General features: G+C 47.4%; 2 protein-coding genes across 3 annotated transcripts in view; both read left to right on the top strand.

Moving 5' to 3' along the window:
• LOC310660977 (uncharacterized protein) overlaps positions 1-18,910 on the top strand; it is a 776,342-nt gene that overhangs the window by 690,185 nt on the left and 67,247 nt on the right. The gene's annotated exons all lie outside the window — the stretch shown is intronic.
• Positions 8,211-18,753, top strand: LOC310660907 (uncharacterized protein). The gene is made up of 3 exons (XM_083406432.1): positions 8,211-8,255; positions 15,784-15,965; positions 16,891-18,753. Exons 2-3 carry the CDS (start codon positions 15,806-15,808, stop codon positions 18,606-18,608), a joined length of 1,878 nt encoding a protein of 625 aa, XP_083262558.1. The 5' UTR covers positions 8,211-8,255; positions 15,784-15,805; the 3' UTR covers positions 18,609-18,753.

The raw sequence follows: 18,910 nt of genomic DNA on the forward strand, positions 1-18,910 counted from the left end.
AAATAAATAAATAAATATGAAAATGATTTATAATGAGACTGAAACACTAAAATTTTTGGTAGGAACAACTCTTTAAAACATTCAAAAAATGAATCGGCGACAAATTTTAAAACATTTTTTTTCATACTGTGAAGTTCATTTTACAGGTGGGGGGGGGCATTATTCCAAAGCAGAACCCATCTTTTTCACAGGATCCTTATGAAATTTGGGGATGTCTGCATGTGATCCCATCTCTACAACTCACATATATACACTGCAGAGAAGGTGGCCGGAGCCTGAAAGGCGAAAGCATTGGCCTCGAATGCAGGCCTCAGGGATGCTTCCCCTCCATGGAGACCTTCGGAAGGGACCTCCGAGAAGGAAGCCAGGGCAGATCAGTCCCTGGACCTTGGAGGCAATTCCGTGACTATTCTGGAAAAATGTGTGATGGAAATGACCGGGGGGGGGGGTCACATCATTAAAATTGTTAAATGTTACAAATATTCTGCCTGAATTTATCCTTTCAACTTGACAGCTCAGGGAGGATACTTAGCTTTAAAAATATAAAATTACCTCTTTTGCCAGTTTCATCCATTTCATTGCCCTTGGAAAAAGGACTCTTTCCCCTGCCACCTCTCCAAGTGTGAAGACATGTATACACACCTCCTAACCCAGGAAATGCCCAGAGGTGACAATTGCTGGGCTCATTCATTCCAAGGGAAGCCAGATCTCATCACCGGACTTGCCTCAGGCTCCAGACATGCAAAGGAGGTTCTGTTGTACTTTTGGGTGGTGGGTACTTAAGACATGTTTGCCTATGCTAATCTTATACTTGGGTGTTGTCCTGACACATTTGCCTATGCTAATCTTGTGTAACCCTCCCCTTTCTGACATTTTAGCGATGTAGCAATGATGTATTGATGATTCTGTGCAATGTATTGATGATCCCCCCTCCTGCCGCAAAAGGCAATCAGGCCGTGTTTGTGGCCTAGCCGGGCCCGCGATGTCCTCCCGGGTCAGTAGGGGCCCCGGGCTGGCGGTAAGCGATGCCTCTCCCGCCGCCGCAAAAGGCGAGCAGGCCGCACTAGAAGCCCCGCTGGGGCTCAGGCCAGCAGCCAGTGGCAGAGCAGTCAAGCTCCCTCCCACGCTGCGGACAAAAAGCCGAAAAGGCCGCAACGTGCCCAACCGAGCACGCCAAAAATGCGGCCTAGCCTGGCAGAGGGGCCAAATCTCTCCCCCCCCCCCCCATCCAGGCAAGAAGGCCGGCTACTTACCTCAATCCAGCCGCCTGGACACGCTCCTGATATTGATCCTGATCTTGGAAGGAAGAACAGCAAAAGAGGCTTGAGCAACAGAGTCATCCTCTCTTTTTTTGGCCTTAGGCCCACCCCTGGCCGGCCGTCCATTGTCCTCCCTGGCCAAGGGCAGGTCAAAGGCCGGATCAAGCAGGTAGGTGGCACCCACCCAGGTGAGCCTGGCTCGGTGCTGCAAACCCCGCCCACCTGTGGGGAAGGGAGGGTGGATATTCTGGGATATGGTGCGAAAGTTTTAAAAGTTAATGTCGCCCCATGCTCAGAGTTCATACTGCTATTTGAACCTGTTGCGCAACAATAAAGGATCTCAGTCTACTGACTGCTGTTTTGCTCCAAATTACTTGGCTGGAATTTCCTTCTTTTACTGACCGCATGGACCAGTGGGGGACTTGTACCCCAACGAGCTGGGTTGCTGAGTAGTCTCTCAACCCAGAGTTTTCTTTAACAGAGGCCATATAAAGTTCCTTTCCCCATTTGTCAGGAGCCTGATCTCCATTTGGGGTTCCTCCGTCCGCACCCCAAGGTTCCTCCAAGGCCTTAGGAAAGGAAACTGATGCAGGCTCTGGTTGCTCCCCAGGGCCCTGCAGGGGATTCAGGCTGGGGGGCGGCTGTCTCTTCCTCTGGCCATTGCAGCCCCCAAGAAGCCTTGGAAGAAAGGCAGGAGACCCTCAGCAGGCAACAGCCAAGCTCGTTTCTTCTCCAAAATGGCTTCCTCTTCTGAGGCCGCTTGCCTGGCCTCTCCCAATGGAGAGGCCTCCTCTGTTGGGCAAACATGGCGAAGAAAGAGGCCGCCCTGTGGAGGCAATGCCATCATGGCAGGAAGGCGGCTGAGGATACCCCGTGAGTGCTGGCACCCAAAGGTGCCACCCTCCTTCAGCCAGGAGGAGAAACCCAGAGAGTGTGGGACCCATGTGGCCCACGGGGGAGCCATAGCATCTCTGGGAGCGGCTGGGGCCTCCAGAAGATACAACATGGTGTTCCTGCCTATTTCAGAAAAGGGCGGGAAATGCCATATCCTGGCCCTGCCGCCTCTGTGGGCTCCCCCTGGGCCTGCCTGGCCATGGGGTGGGGGGAACCCAGCTGTCCCCCAAAACAATGGGGGAAAGAGGAACAGGAAGAGAATGAAGGAGAAATGAAGGAGAAGCTGGAAAGGGGAGCAGCCAAGAGGGAAACTCAGGAGGAAAACTCCCTCAGGAAAGTGGGCGAAGAAAGCAGATTGGCCAGCTGTCCAATGCAGAGGCTTCTGATTGGTGCAGCCCCGCTCTGGGGTGGGAAATGGGGTCAGATGGTTCTGGGAGCCCAGTATAAACTGGTTTTCTGGCTGGAAACCCAGGGAAAGGATGGCAGGTGTCCCTCTTGCTTTGAACTGGCGTTGGGAGTCAGGAGGGAGAGTCCATGGTGAGGGGCTGCCCCCCTTATCAACATGCACCTCCACCTTCCTGCGCTTCCATGCCTGCCTGTGGGGCTTTTATGGGGGGGGGGGCTGTTGACAAAAACTGTCCAGGGGCTCTTTCCCAGAGGGATTCAGATGTCTCTGTGAAAGAAGGAGTCACAGTACTGCACGGGCAAAGACCCCCCCAGCTCATGCTGGAAAGAGTGCGCATTCCAGTTCACATCACAGATCATTTTTAACCTAAGACCGTCCGAATATCCCTCCTCTAATTCCTATTAGTTAAGAAATTGCACTTTACAGGCTTCCCGCAAGGCCTTCTTCATTTTTGCTCCTTAATATGTCCCCCCACCTGTTACATACATTACCTGATCATTCAGATTAGTCATTTCTGCCACAGAGGTGTGTTCTGTAATATTCATGAAGTGTTAGAGCATGCGCACTCATTCTTCAGCTGCCACCTGCTATTTCTCCTTGTTATCTCAAGTCACCTCTTAACTGTAAATCTGTCCCTCTTTCAAGGCAAACCACCGACTTCTGACACGTTCTTCCTTTAGTTGTAACGCCAGCAAGGAAAGGAGCCTCTGAGGGAGTATTCCCACTTGTCGTGTCCAACATCTGCTTTGTCTCATCTGTTGTGAGACCTGAAACAACTCAGGTTGTCAAGATCAACCATTCTCCGAAGGGACCCCCTTCTTTTGGGTGTCGGTTGAAACCTTTTGCAAGCAGAGGTTGAAACAGAACCTCAGTCTTTGAAGGCAGGCATGGTCGCTTCTTTCTCCAATGCCTTCCACCATGAGAGGAACGCAATGGGGCTGTGAGAGAGACCCCCCTGCCGCCCCTTTGTCTGAGAGCCCTCCTTTCTGCTCGCCTCACAAGAGGGTCCCCGTTGTGTCTCTCCGCGTCTCTGAGGGACAAGCGAGGAGGAGCCCCTCCCCCCGCTGCTGCTTCCCCTCAGTGGCTCGGAGGGAAACGACTTTTCCCGCCTTTTCCCAACTGCCCTCCTATCGAAATCTCGCCTCAGTTTTAGGCGCCAAGGAGGCCGGTTCCTGGCAGACCAGGCTGCAGTATCTCTGGGCTCCCTCGTTTATCTGTGGTTTTCTTCTAATTCGCCCTCATTTCTCTTCATACCTCTTGCTTTTCAAGCTTCTCGCTCTTTAGAAAGGCTGTAGAAACAATCCCTTCGCCACTGCCTGCATCCCTCCCAGCATTTAAAAGTCCGATTTCTTTTCATTTGCTGCGTATAATCCTAACACCAGGACTTTTATTCCTTCCTGGCAATGTCACTTCCAAACCAAGAATTCTTCCCTCACAGTCCTTAAACATCCGCTTTGGGGCAGGCATAAAGAACCTCAACAACCTCAGATATGCAGATGACACAACCTTGATGGCAGAAAGTGAGGAGGAATTAAAGAACCTTTTATTGAGGGTGAAAGAGGAGAGCGCAAAATATGGTCTGAAGCTCAACATCAAAAAAACGAAGATCATGGCCACTGGTCCCATCACCTCCTGGCAAATAGAAGGGGAGGAAATGGAGGCAGTGAGAGATTTTACTTTCTTGGGCTCCATGATCACTGCAGATGGTGACAGCAGCCACGAAATTAAGAGACGCCTGCTTCTTGGGAGGAAAGCAATGACAAACCTAGATAGCATTTTAAAAATTAGAGACATCACCTTGCCAACAAAGGTCCGTATAGTAAAAGCTATGGTTTTCCCAGTAGTGATGTATGGAAGTGAGAGCTGGACCATAAAGAAGGCTGATCGCCGAAGAATTGACGCTTTTGAATTATGGTGCTGGAGGAGACTCTTGAGAGTCCCATGGACTGCAAGAAGATCAAATGCATCCATTCTTAAGGAAATCAGCCCTGAGTGCTCACTGGCAGGACAGATCGTGAAGTTGAGGCTCCAATACTTTGGCCACCTCATGAGAAGAGAAGACTCCCTGGAAAAGATTGTTGGGAAAGATTGAGGGCACAAGGAGAAGGGGACGACAGAGGACGAGATGGTGGGACAGTGTTCTCGAAGCTACAAACATGAATCTGACCAAACTGTGAGTGGCAGTGGAAGACAGGAGTGCCTGGCGTGCTCTGGTCCAGGGGGTCACGAAGAGTCGGACACGACTGAACGACTAAACAACAACAACAATTACTGAGAGTCTCTGGCACCCTGCACAGTCATTTTAAATTATCCATTGATGGCACCACTCCACCGAGTCAAAATGAGTGTACCATTAAGATTTTGTGTGTGTGGTTGGCCCTCATAATAACTTTGCTTTATTCAAATCCGTGGGTCTCTCCTTCGAGTAAAAGTCCGCTGGGGGCTCCCTCAGTGCGAGAAGCCAAGTTACAGGGAACCAGGCAGGGGGCCTTCTCAGTAGTGGCGAGGAAACAACTACCAGACTTTTAGAAGACATCTGAAGGCAGCCCTGTTTAGGGAAGCTTTTAATGTTTGACAGATTACTGTATTTTAATATTTTGCTGGAAGTCGCCCAGAGTGGCTGGGGAAGCCCAGCCCGATGGGCGGGGTATATATAATTAATTATTATTATTATTATGGGCCTCTGGCACCCTGCACAGTCATTTTAAATTATCCTAAACCCTAAGAGTTTTAAATAGATAGGTAATTGACAGACGTTGATGATATATAGATACCGGTATCGGGAAGCTACCAGATGCCCCCCTTGTTTGGGCCTGTGATGGACAGCAGAGCCAGACCAGTCAGCGGATTTAGTCCCTCAGAAATCCCACCAGGAGGCTGCTGGAGCCTCGCTCTGATTGGCTCCCAAGCCAGCGGGGGCGGAGCCAGCACTTTTGGCGGGAAAATGAAAGGCACCTTTTCTGAGGGAGGGAGAAAGGGGGAGAGGGATGGTCTGAGGGGGGAACTTGGAGGGGAAGGTGGGGAGGAGAATCTCTCTGGCCAGAAGAAGAGGAGGGTCTGGGGAGAGGAGTCAGGCGGGAGTTCAAGGAGAGAAGCTATGGGGAGGCAGGCGAAAGCGGGGTCTCCTTCCAGTCTGGGGGGGGGGAGACATATTTGAGGAGAAGACACCCCCCAGCCCAGAACAAGGGGACCCCCTGGGTCTGTGACTGGGAATCCCTCCGGAGGGGCTGAGAGAGGGGGGAGTGGAGGGAAAGGGCCCCTCGCTCAGGAACCCCCCAGGTGGGAATCCGCCAGGGAAGCGGGGCTGCGTCGAGAGCCTTGAATGGTGAGTGACACCTGTCACTCTGAAGGAAGGTGAAGACAGGTGACCCCACCTAGGCCCCAAGTCACCCCCCCCCCACCAAAGCAGGCTCAAAGCTTCTCAAAGCTTTTCAAAATCATTTTCTCAGCAGCTAAGCATCAGAAACATTCCGCTCTGCTGTAACAAAGGTAGAGAACAGTCCGTTGTTTCTCAGGCCTTTCTCATGCCTTCTGGCCTTGATAAGAACCACATGGCAACATGCTTTCTGTCCAGGAACCATGCCAAAGCACAAGAATGAAACAACTGGAACACACTGAAACCCCCTCACCCCCTTTCCTGCCAAGAGTCCACAATAGTCCCAAGACAGCTTTCTGTACATGCTCAGGGGAACACATCATGGGGCAGGACTCCTGAGGGAGGAGAAAGGAGGAGGGAACTGGAAAGGGGTATATATGCTTGTGCACATGATTGTGAACTCGTGCATGCTTTTTGTGACTTATCACACTTGCTCCTTCTACCAGTTCATGGATGGTAGAAATAAAAGCCTTTTCTCCGAAACTATTCCTTGAGTGTCTGTTGACTCCCACTTCCCTTTCCCGGGCGCAATATTTTTCCCACCCGAGGCCAAAGCCTCATAAGGCTACAACACCTCAGTCAAGGAACCAGAGGGAAGAAGGGCCAGAAATGGAGTTAAACATTTGACCACCATGTCTGGAAAGCAGAACATCTGCCTGAAGTGGAGCAAGGGCTTTTTGGCAAATGGAGCTGGAGAATAATAATAATAATAATAATAATAATAATAATAATAATGTTTTATTTATACCCCGCCCTCCTCAGCCAAGACGCGCTCAGGGCGGCTAACAACCAATAATAAAAACAAGTTGATTAAAATACGATTTAAAAGATTAAGATTTTCACAGGAGGAGAAAGGAAAAAGAAAGAGGGGGGAGGGAATCAAATTGGCTCCGGGCCAAAGGCCAGGCGGAGCAACTCTGTCTTAGAGGCCCTGCGGAAAGAAATCGGATCCCGCAGGGCCCTGGTCTCATGAGAAAAGCTGCGCATGGACTTCTGCGTTTAATGCCATGACATCCTCAAAGTTGAAGCAATAAGTTGACTTCTGCCTGAAAGAACCCATTTCCTGACACCAGCTTTTTCTTGGTAAATAAAACTTTTCTTCTTCATTCAGCTTCGGCCTAAGACTCTAAATCACCAAGTTTTCCCTCACACGAGAGGCTGTGGTCAATGGCAGAAATTCATTTAATGGGCAAACCATGAGGTGGATCCACTATATTTAATTGGGGGTCATTAGCAAGGACATAATGCGACTTTATTAGTTGGAGGCTTGCGGTGGGATCTGCTAGAGGGCCATCATAAAATGATCAGAAACAGTTGTAGGGTTGGAATGCATTCATACCAAATACAGTAGGTTAAGAATCAACATTTATGTTTTGGGATAATAATATCACCTAGACATTAGAGAAGTATATATGGAATTGGAATTGTTAACTCTTATAATGATATATTTGTTATTGTTATTGTTATTATTAGTGTTGTTAAATTACACTGATCTTTTAAAAAGGAAAAATAGTTTGAAAATAATAATAGTAAACAACTGTTGGTTGGATCCCGAAGGATATCTAGTCCCACCCCCTGCAATGCAGGAATCTTAGCTACCCAGCAACTCTCCCCCTGGCTTTGCGACAGGCAAAAATCCCACCGGAGAAGTTTCCCCCGCCAGCCCCTTCCTCTCCCTGCAAGGAAAGGAGCTGCACCTGCTGAGTTTCTGCCTTCCCCCCAGCGTTGCAAGGGGAGTAAATACGACAAAGGGGGCGATCTCCCCGCCGCCTCCTCCTCCTCGAATTGTCGAGTTGGAAGGGACCCCAAGGGTCATCCAGTCCAACCCCCTGCAAGGCAGGAATCTTTTGCCTCACGTGGGGCTCGAACCCACGGCCCCGAGATCGAGAATCTCCTGCTTTAGGTACGGAGCCATTTGCTCCAAAGGGACAGGCGTCTCTCTCAAGTACCCTCCTAATATTGCAACAGACTTTCAGTCTGCTAGTGAACAGGTGAAGAAGAAGAATTTTAGTTTATTACTTATACCCCACCCATTTGGGGGCAGGTACGAGGCTGCTGTCTCGATGGCCTCTGAGCAGAGAATCACAGAGCACTCTGCACATGCCCTGGACATCCGATTCGGGGAGAGAGGGGGAGCGGAGAGCTGCGAAGGGTTAGACGGAGCTGGAGTCCTAGAGAGGACAGGAAGTAGAGACAGCAGCAGGGGGCAGGTCCTCCAAGCCGATTCCCCCCCCCCCGCGCCATGCGCAGTCCCTTCCGGCATCTCTGGTCTCTGGTTTCCTCCACGAGCTGCCTCGGTTTCCCTTCTGGGAATAATCCGGTGAGTCTCCTCTCTCTTCCCCCTTGGGGTGCCTGGGGGAGAAGGGGGTCCCAGGGCTGCAGGGGTGTGTGTTCTGCTTCTGAATTGCAGGGGGAGACCCCCCCCCCAAGTCTGGGAGAAGAGGGTCCTGCTCCCAATTCCTCTCTGCCAAGCCAGGGAGGGGGCGAGTTTTCGGGAGGTCTCCAGCTCTGCTCTTCCTTTGCACCCAGGCGCTGCTTCCTCTTTGGGAGGGAGGGAGGGAGGGCATGCCCAGAATCCCCCTTGCAATGGGGGAGCCCCTGCCAGGCCCTCCTTGGCTCCTGGCAGAGCCTTTCCCCCTGCCAGATCCTCTTCCAGATCAGCTCAGGTCTCTCTGGGCAGGAGCATCGCCTGGGGCTCCTTCTGGGCTGCTGCTCTCCGTGGAGAAAAGGAGAAAGCCAGAGGAGAGGATTTCTGAATAGTGGTGCTGGAGGAGACTCTTGAGAGTCCCATGGACTGCAGGAAGATCAAACGTATCCATTCTGAAGGAAATCAGCCCTGAGTGCTCACTGGAAGGACAGATCCTGAAGCTGAGGCTCCAATACTTTGGCCACCTCATGAGAAGAGAAGACTCCCTGGAAAAGACCCTGATGTTGGGAAAGATGGAGGGCACAAGGAGAAGGGGACGGCAGAGGACGAGATGGTGGGACAGTGTTCTTGAAGCTACCAGCATGAGTTTGACCAAACTGCGGGAGGCAGTGGAAGACAGGAGGGCCAGGCGTGCCCTGGTCCAGGGGGCACGAAGAGGCGGACACGACTAAACAACAACAAAGAGGAGAGGATGGAAAGCCGCTTTAAGGACCCCAAGATCTTGTCCTGAAGGGGGTGAGGCAATGCAGGGAGGAGAAGGAGGGGGCTATGGGTGGCAGGTCTGCCAACTTTTATCTCTCTGATCCCAGAGTGAGCTTTCAAGGATGTTCCTCCTTCCTGGAGTTTCTCTGCCGCTGTTTCTGCTGCTAGAAAACAAGCCAATAGCCTTGGGAGTCACCAGGCCACCCATCCCTTTCCGAAGGAGAAACACGCCAGTCTAGTCTTCCATCTTTGTAGCAGCATCTGTATTGTTAAAGATGACACAGTGTTTGATACTTCTAAAGTTTGGTTTTGGGACTCTGTTATAGCCCACAATGTTTTATTCAAATGTTCAAAGACTTGCTCTGCCAAAGTTGCTGACAACAAATGCAAGCGATAGCTAGATTCGAAATCATTCCCCATCATCTTTAACACTTTCCATTGTAATCCTCCTAATGTTGGCAATTTGTTGGCATTCTTCTCTATGTCCCAATAGTTTGCCACACCCACCCCAGTTCCAGTTCCTCCCCAATATTGTATCCATCAGATCTCTCTAACTTCTTTTCCAAATTTCACTTTTCCTTTAATAAGTTTTAGCAAGGGGTTGGTATATTTTACACAATTTGGTTTATATTTGGAGACATTGAAATATGTTAAATTTAATTTAATGTTCCACTTGTGCAGTTTTGGGTTAACTATGGCTTCCTCTGGTTTATGCCATAGTTTCATAATTGATGGGGGGGGGGTTATGAATGCCCTTGGTTACTTTGGCTATCTGAAACATTGCATACCCTAATTTTCGTGCTTTGTTAGTATTGGGATCTTTACATTTTCCTCCCGTGTTATTTTTCAACATTCCTTGCATCAGGATCATTTGTATACGTGTCCTACAATTAAATTTAACAAAACCGTTTGCATTGCAATTAAACTGTAGTTGGTACAATTAGATCTAGAATGTATAAATGCGCGTTTATATTGTGGTCTTTTCCATCCTGGTAGGCTATGATTTCATCGTTTAGAAACCAGAACCTTCACAACTGGTTCTTTATCTGTTTCATTTACCAACTCTCTTTTTTAAAGTTGCTACTTCTACTGTGGGGGTCACCATTATGAGGTTTCCATCCAGTAACCGGGTTTCTATAGTCTCTGGCTTCTCATATTTTTCATACCTTTTTATTAAATTACTAAAACTTTTTATCCAGTTGGCATCTAAATTATATTCAAACTTTTTATCCAGTTAAACCACAAACCTAGTCTTCCAACAATGTCAATTCACTTATGTATTGTGAGCATGGCTGTATTGTTAGACCTACACCCTGCTCCAAAAGCTTTTGTGTTTTATCGTACCAAAAAGTTACATTGTCCTGTTGGTCATCTTCTAGAACTATAATGCATTTGCATTTCTTATTCACATAAGTTTCGTTTTCTTCCACAAATGGACACCGGCCTACCATGCTTATTAATAGGAATAGTCCTATTATCCTTCCGCTGCAGTGCGAATTTGAAATCATTTTGGCTTCCTTTAAGGTTCCAGTCACTTTTAAAGGTTCTATGCGTATGGACCAGCCCATAACATTTTCTTGTTCAAAATTTGTTTTAACTCAATTTCTTCCTGTTGTTGTTCAGCGTAAAGGTAAAGGAACCCCTGACCATTAGGTCCAGTCGTGGCCGACTCTGGGGTTGCGGCTCCAGCGTAGGGTATAAGTATTCCACACTTGTCTCCTTCACACTGATATAGTAGTCCAAGGATCAATAAAAATAACAGAATTCCAAATGCATATATCAGCCACTCCATTCCTGTAAAGATAAAGCACAGTTACGCTTGTGCGGCTTTCCACAATTTTATCTGATTCCGGTGTACCCATTTCTGTTTTTCTCCCATGTTAATCAAATAACTTACAGGGTAAATAGAATCCATGACCACAAATGGACCTTTCCACTTTGGTCTCAAGGCATGCACTTTGGGTCCCAAATGTAAATACTCTACTTCACTTCCAATGGGTATCATTTCATTACTGAGTTGTGGTTTAATCTGTTCCTCCACCTGTAACATTTCTTTTATAAGTTGTCTACACTTTTCCCTTTGTTTTAGGATTTCCATCCACTGTTCCTCTCTACTTTCTTCAAATTCATGAGGGAATCCTAAATTCATTCTGTTTCCATGCAGAATCTCATATGGACTGTACCCATATTTTCCCGTTGGACTGCTTCTTATAGCCATTAACACAAGCTGGTACTGATCAGTATGATCTTGCCTTTCTTTTAGCATTTTTACTTCTTGTTTTGTTTTCTTCACTAGCTGATCTGCATATTGGTTCCCTTCCTGTAACCAATTTGTTACTTCTTTGGGGTGTGCTTTTATCCAAGCAATTTTTTCCCCTTCTCATTTTCTTTTAACAATTCCCATGTCTGTTTCCACTGCACTTTGTGTTTTCAATTCATTTCTATCAGTGTTTTTAAATTCACCTTTTGCCCCCAAATTCAAATATTCTGTTACTCCTCTATATACATATTCACTGCCCATTACTATATATGTCTCACCTTCTTGATGTTTTTTTAGGAACATCAAAACTTCTAAGACAGCCTGAACCTCAGCCTCTTGTGCTCCAAACGAATTTTCTACTAATCCCATTCTCTTTTTGCCATGTGGGATTAAACCATGCCAAGCTGTTTGTCTCATTCTTGCTTCATACCACGAGCCTCCATCAGTAAAGAACACATCTTACCCCGACCTGGCCACAGTGATCCATGCGACGGTCATCTCCAGGCTTGACTACTGTAATTCGCTCTACGCGGGGCTGCCCTTGAAGCTGTCCCAGAAACTCCAGCGGGTGCAGATTGCTGCAGCGAGGCTCCTCACGGGGTCTCTGCCATGGGAGCATATTCACCCAGTGCTTTTCAAGCTGCACTGGCTCCCGGTGGAGTACAGGGTCAGATTTAAGGTGCTGCTTTTGACCTTTAAAGCCCTTCACAGCCTGGGACCCTCGTACCTACGGGACCACCTCTTCCGGTATGCCCCACGGTGAGCCTCAAGGTCCATAAAAAGCAACACCCTAGTGGTCCCAGGCCCTAAGGAAATTAGATTGGCTTCAACCAGAGCCAGGGCCTTCTCAACACTGGCTATGGCCTGGTGGAACGCTCTGCCTCATGAGGCCAGGGCCCTGGAGGATCTGATTTCTTTCCGCAGGGCCTGTAAGACAGAGTTGTTCCGCCTGGCCTTTAGCTTGGAGCCAATTTGATTCCCTCCCTCTCTTTCTTTTCCTTCTCCTCCTGCGAGGAGGCTACATTTTAATATTTTAATGTTCCAGTATTTTAATGTTGTATTTTAATTTTGTTTTTAAGTTGTAATCATTCAACTTGTTTTTATTATTGCTTGTAAGCCGCTCTGAGCCCGGCCTTGGCTGGGGAGGGCGTGGTATAAATAAATTATTATAATTATTATAATTATTATGCTTAGCTGATCTAATCCTATTTTTCTTCTTTTCAAGTCCACATTTTCTTCTATGCACATATGGTGCCCTGTGCCTCTTATTACTGCTAACCTCAAATCAGGATATGTCCCACACCCTTTTGATTCAAGAATACTGTCCACTGATTTATTTTTGTTGAGCTGACACCTGGCATTTTCCCTTGTAATATGTATTTTAGCACTCCATGAGTACTTTGTACCGTAACTGGGGATATTTCTATTAAATACTCCCACTCCTCTAGAGCCCACATGATTGTGGCTGCTGCTTTTTTGCACTCATTGTATTTCTTTAAAGGGTCCTCCAACAGTCTACTCGCATAAGCTATGGGCTGCAATTTTTTCTCTTCATTTTTTTGATACAGTCCTGCTGCCACGGTCTCATTTGTCCAATAAGGACATATGTAAAACATTAGTTCGTTTTTAGGCTGCCAAAGTTTTATGCTTCTTTTTACCCACAATTTTAATTCTTCAAATTTTATTTTATTTTTACATTGCCCGTCCCATTTCCATTCCACTCCCTTTTTCAATACCCAGTACATTGGTTTAGTTAACTCTGCATAAGCTGGAACATGGGGTTGCACAAATCCAAAAGCTCAAAGCAACATCCTTAATTCCTTTAGATTTTTGGGATCACCTGTATTACATAAGCTTTTTATTGTATTTTCCTCAGTTACTCTGCCTCCACTTTCTAGTCAAATTCCCAGATATTTTGCAATCTGTTGTTTTGCAATCTGAGCCTTTTCCAGGTTTACTTTAAACCCAGTGTCCCTTATTAATGCCAGCACTCTCCTGGTTCTTCTATCTCTTCCATTGTTTTAGCCACCACCAGGATGTCATCTACATAAGAAGTTTCATGGGGTCTATCTTCAGGCCCCAGATCATCTAACATCTTTGTTACATAAGAATGTGCTATTGCTGGGGCATTGTGAAATCCCTGGGGCAATCGAGTGAACGTATATTGTTTCCCTCAAATCTAGCTCTACTCTCTTTAGGTCAAAGGTAATGCAAAAAAACAGTTTGCCAAATCCAAGACTGAGTAATAACAAGTGTCTGCTGATATTTGAGTTACTGTCTCCATCCTGTTCGTGACACCATTTAGGTCACCAAACCGTGGTAAGTTTATCTCATTGAAAGTCCTTTAGCATGCGGAATATCACTTGTCTCTCCGGATTTCAAAACAACAAGTTACCACGGTTTGGTGACAGAAGTGGAGGGCAAGAGAATGTCTGTCGGAATCTCCGCTACAATCGAGCTGGAAAAGCTCATCCTCCGGTCGAGTCCTCCAACGATGATTAACAACCTGAGCCTTTGAGGAGGCTCCAGTACGTTCCCCATTCAGCAGAGTATCAAAGCAGCATGGGGAAGGGACGAGAAATACGAGCTACATTGCAAAGAGTTTTATTTCCAGCTAAGCAGACAGAAAAAGAAACATCCTCTCTGTGAGAGCAGAGAGACAACTGGAAAACAAAGGAACAGGAAACCAGTAACATCACATCCGTCTTCCGTGAGACTTCCAACAGTCTGGTATGCAAAACAGAGTCTTGTGACTCCGAGCTCTGAGCACAGTGGCAGAAACAGAAACCAACAAGGTCCTCCATGGCTAAATTCCCCCCCTCCCACATCTCTTCCTATAGGCAGAGAGGAGATTGCTTTCTTCTCTCTCCTTTGCAAAAGCTTCCTCGGTGTCCCTCCTGGAATCTGGTGAGTCTCCCTTCTTGTCCCCCTTAGAGTGTCCTAGGAAGAAGGGGGTCCCAGGGGTGCAGGGAGGATACATGGGGGTCCCTGTTCTGATCATGCCTGGTGGGGGGAGACCTCCAAGTCAGGAAGCAGAGGGTCCCCCCTTGTCCTCTCTGCCAAGCCAGGGAGGGGGCGAGTTTGCATGAGGTCTGCAGCTCTCTTCTTTCTTTGGATCCAGGCGCTGCTTCCTTTTTAGGGAGGGAGCTTTGGGTCAAGGAAAACTGGGCATGCAAAGAAACCCCCTAATGTGAAAGCAAATTTCAGATATATCCTCAGGAAAGGCTAAACAAGGATAAAAGACTCCTTCTCCCAACCCTATGGAAGAAGAAGAAGAAGAGTTTGGATTTGATATCCCGCCTTTCACTCCCTTCCTCCCCCACAACAGACACTCTGTGAGGTGAGTGGGGCTGAGAGACTTCAAGGAAGTGTGACTGGCCCAAGGTCACCCAGCAGCTGCATGTGGAGGAGCGGAGACGCAAACCCGGTTCCCCAGATTACAAGACTACCGCTCTCAACCACTACACCACACTGGCTCCCACTGGCTCTATGGGACAAATGAGGAGGGATTATCAGTCACTGGGTGGCTTGTACTATTAACAGAGGACATGGAACGCATAAAATCCTTCTTCGTTGACTGTAATAAAATTCTAACCATCCTGAAAGGTACTTGTAAAACCTTCTGAAAAAAATCTAGCAGAGCGTCTGTGGGTTTTGATAAACAAAAAATGGAAATTGGTGGTCTCAAAAGAGGCTAGTTCTATCAAGCTACCCTCAGCCTTTGGGAATCTTGTCACAAGAGGAGTGTAAAGCTCACCTCTGGAGATTTAAAGGGTATAAATGCCTGGTGTTCTTAAGAACACTACAGATTTAGGACATGTGGAAGATCTATACTTTGATGGCTCCCATGCCAGGGTGGGGGCCACATTTTGAGACTGGAGACTTGCGAAGATGGTGTATAAACACAGACAATATTTAAGGAGGAGTGGTGTATTCGTCTCATGATATTTTAAAAATGTGGCGTCACCAGCTCCTCTGCTTCCACATACAGATTTGGTCCCCATGCAACCCCTGACAGAGGCAAATAGGGCCACAACATCTGCCTGGCTTGCAATGAGAGAACTCAAAGAGTGTGAACTGGGCTCTCCATACAAAGCACCTAGCATGGGGACACCTACATGTAATAGCTACTTGTCGATTTTCTGCCCATGCTCTGCGGTTGCAGTTTTTAGGATGGGGACAGGGTGGTGACTGGTTTTGCCACCAAGTTCTGTCCATAAGCCACACTGAGTTGAATAGGATCTACTCTCTTGTCACTAATGTGCAGGCCACGCCAGCCTTAGGAAGTGGAGTGAGGAGCAACCAGGTGAAATTGGAACCACTGGAGATGTTTAGAAAAAGGGCTTCTGTTGGGAAGGGGCTGCCCCATTTGTACTTCTCCAGGGGCAGGGGAATATCTAGGGCAGGAGAATCCCTGCAGGACCTCTGAGGCTCCCTTTGCTTCTTCCTCTCTCCCAGGCTCCTCGACTCCTCAGGAAGGATGAAAGAGACGGATCCTGCAAAGCTAGCGAGGATGGAAGGGGGAAGATGGACGGTTGACCTGGTCAGGTTGTCTTCCGCATCCCTCCCCACAACCTCCGAGCGTTCCCTCCCAGAGAACTCTGAGAGATCTGGTGACGTGGATGGATGGAGCTGGAGAGGTATTGGGGCTTGTTCAGCTTGGGGGTGAGGGGAGGCAGACAGGCGGATGGAGATGGAGAAGGGGAGCACCTTTTCAGGCTCCTCCACCTGCCTGCCTGAACCTGCCTGCCTGAACCTCCACTGTTTGGAGGGAGACCAACAGCGTCTGGGATTCTAACATCCCCACTGTGAACCCTGAATGGAGGGATATCAACTCTTTCCTCTGTGAATGTTCTCCATCTAGTCATGCCTTTTTAAACAAGGACCAGACTTGTCTGAACCTCCAGGCCTTCTTCAATATTGGCTTTTAGGGAAGTTGAAATAACTTCTGTGAGGTCTGTTGTTTTGGCCTCTGTTTGCATTTGACTGACCTCGGAGATGGGGTGGATTCCAGGATTGAGCCAAACAAAATATATCCCAGATTAAAGCCAAGCAATATGTCAGTTAATACTAATAAACAAAGGCAGTGAAAACTATAGTAAGGCCTCACACCTGACTCTCTCCAGTTCTTCCTCTATCACAAGCATTTATTAACTTTGTTCAATAACGGATGTGAACCATGTCGCCTTCACTCTGAGTGGGGTTTGGGTCCAGGACAGCGATGCAGAGTTTGCATGACTTACACTAACATGGCAGTGCATTGCTTGGGGGGGGGGGTCAGGTGTTGGATTTGATGCTTCTGTGTCATATGCGCACCTGTCACAGTATGCTGGCAGTGTGGCCCCACTGGTTTCAAGAGTCAGGTGCCCCGCAGGCATGCACAAATGCTGGGGGGGGGGGTCAAAGATGCCACACATCGACAATGACATTAAGTTAGACTCCAAGGATGTCTGTTTGAGGCTGAAACAGCACTCTCAAGTCTCGCGGGGGGACGGGGGACTTTGTTCAATAATCTGGAGCGCCATTTCTTTCCGAGGCTCTAATTAGCTTCTCTTTTCATTGCAGATGGTGAAGAATTGGAAGAGAAGCACAAGGGGGACCAGAACAGAATCCACATAGCAGAGAAGTCATATAAATATTCAGAGTGTGGACAGAACATCCGTCAGAGCTCCCAGTACACCTCCCATCAAAGAAAGAGCTTCGTTAGGAGGGATGGCTTCACTTCACATGAAAGAACAAAGAGTAGGGAGAAATTGTATCAGTGCAGAGAATGTGGAAAGAGTTTCACTCGGAAGGGCAGTCTCTCTTCCCATCATAGAATTCATACAGGAGAGAAACCCTATAACTGCATGGAATGTGGAAGGAGCTTTAGTTACAGCCACCACCTCACTTCCCATCAAAGAATTCATACGGGGGAGAAACCCTATCATTGCTTGCAGTGTGGAAAGAGCTTCAATCGGAAGGATCATCTCACTTCCCATCAAAGAATTCATACGGGGGAGAAACCCTATCAGTGCTTCGAATGTGGAAAGAGCTTCAGAAAAAGTTCCCATCTCAGTTCTCATCAAAGAATTCATACAGGGGAGAAACCCTATCAGTGCTTCGAATGTGGAAAGAGCTTCAAGGAGGGGGCAACGCTCTCTTCCCATCAAAGAATTCATACTGGAGAGAAACCTTATAAGTGCACAGAATGTGCAAAAAGCTTCAGCCAGAAGGGTAGTCTCACTTCACATCAAAGGATTCATACAGGGGAGAAAACATATCAGTGTTTGGAATGTGGAAAGAGCTTCCGGAAGGAGATTAAGCTCACAAGCCATCAAATAATTCATAGAGGGGAGAAACCTTTTCAATGCCATGAGTGTGGAAAGAGCTTTCGTATCCGGCTGAGTCTCACATTCCATCAAAGAATTCATACAGGGGAGAAACCCTATCAGTGCTTAGAATGTGGAAAGAGCTTTAGTCAAAGTCCACATCTCACTTCCCATCAAAGAATTCATACAGGGGAGAAACCCTATCAGTGCTTCGAATGTGGAAAGAGCTTCAGTCTCAGCCATAGTCTCACTTCCCATCTTAGAATTCATACAGGTGAGAAACCCTATCAGTGCCTGGAATGTGGAAAGAGCTTCAGGGATAGGTCTAAGCTCTCTTCCCATCAAAGAATTCATACAGGGGAGAAACCTTTTCAATGCCATGAGTGTGAAAAGAGCTTTCGTCAGAGTTCCAGTCTCACTTCCCATCAAAGAATTCATACTGGGAAGAAACCCTATCAGTGCTTGGAATGTGGGATGAGGTTCAATCGGAAGGATAGTCTCACTTCCCATCAAAGAATTCATACAGGGGAGAAACCTTTTCAATGCCATGAGTGTGGAAAGAGCTTTTCTCAGAGTTCCAACCTCACTTGCCATCAAAGAATTCATACAGGGCAGAAACCATATCAGTGCTTGGAATGTGGAAAGAGCTTTCGTCAGAGAGGTGATCTCACTTCCCATCAAAGAATTCATACAGGGGAGAAACCCTTTCAATGCCTGGAATGTGGGAAAAGCTTCAGTCTCAGTCACAGTCTCACTTCACATCAAAGAATTCATACAGGGGAGAAACCATATCCATGCCTAGAATGTGGGAAGAGCTTCAGTCACAGTAGCGGTCTCACTTCCCATCAAAGAATTCATGCAGAGGGAAGACCAAAAAAGAAAAGTAATAAAGCAAAAATTATTAAACAACCCATACCAAACACAGTTGAATGGGAAACACCAAAGATCTGTTCAAGAAAATTGGAGATATGATAGGAACATTTCGGGCAAAAATTACCATAATAAAGGACAAAAGTGGTCAGGAGTTACAGGGAGGAGGGGGTGAGTATTTGATCCCCTGCTAAATTTGCCAGTTTGCCCTCTGACAAAGAAATAAGCCATCCTTAATTTTATGGTATGTTTTGTCTTCTGGGTTTCTGGGGGTTTTCTTGTTGTTGTTCTGTCTCTCACAGCTACAATAAACCTACCGTTAAAATTATGGACTGGTCATTTCTTTGTCAGAGGGCAGCGATGGATAATTTTGGGAATATATGCTCCCAAAGAGAGGACATCTG

This window comes from Podarcis tiliguerta (genome assembly GCF_965153285.1).
Source record: "Podarcis tiliguerta genome assembly, chromosome: 12".
Classification (NCBI taxonomy): domain Eukaryota; kingdom Metazoa; phylum Chordata; class Lepidosauria; order Squamata; family Lacertidae; genus Podarcis; species Podarcis tiliguerta.

Excerpts from the sequence above, each read along its gene's own strand:
- LOC310660907 (XM_083406432.1), top strand. The coding sequence starts at position 15,806 with ATGAAAGAGACGGATCCTGCAAAGCTAGCGAGGATGGAAGGGGGAAGA. Across the intron at positions 15,966-16,890 it reads GGATGGATGGAGCTGGAGAG|ATGGTGAAGAATTGGAAGAG; the intron begins GTATTGGGGCTT and ends TTTTCATTGCAG.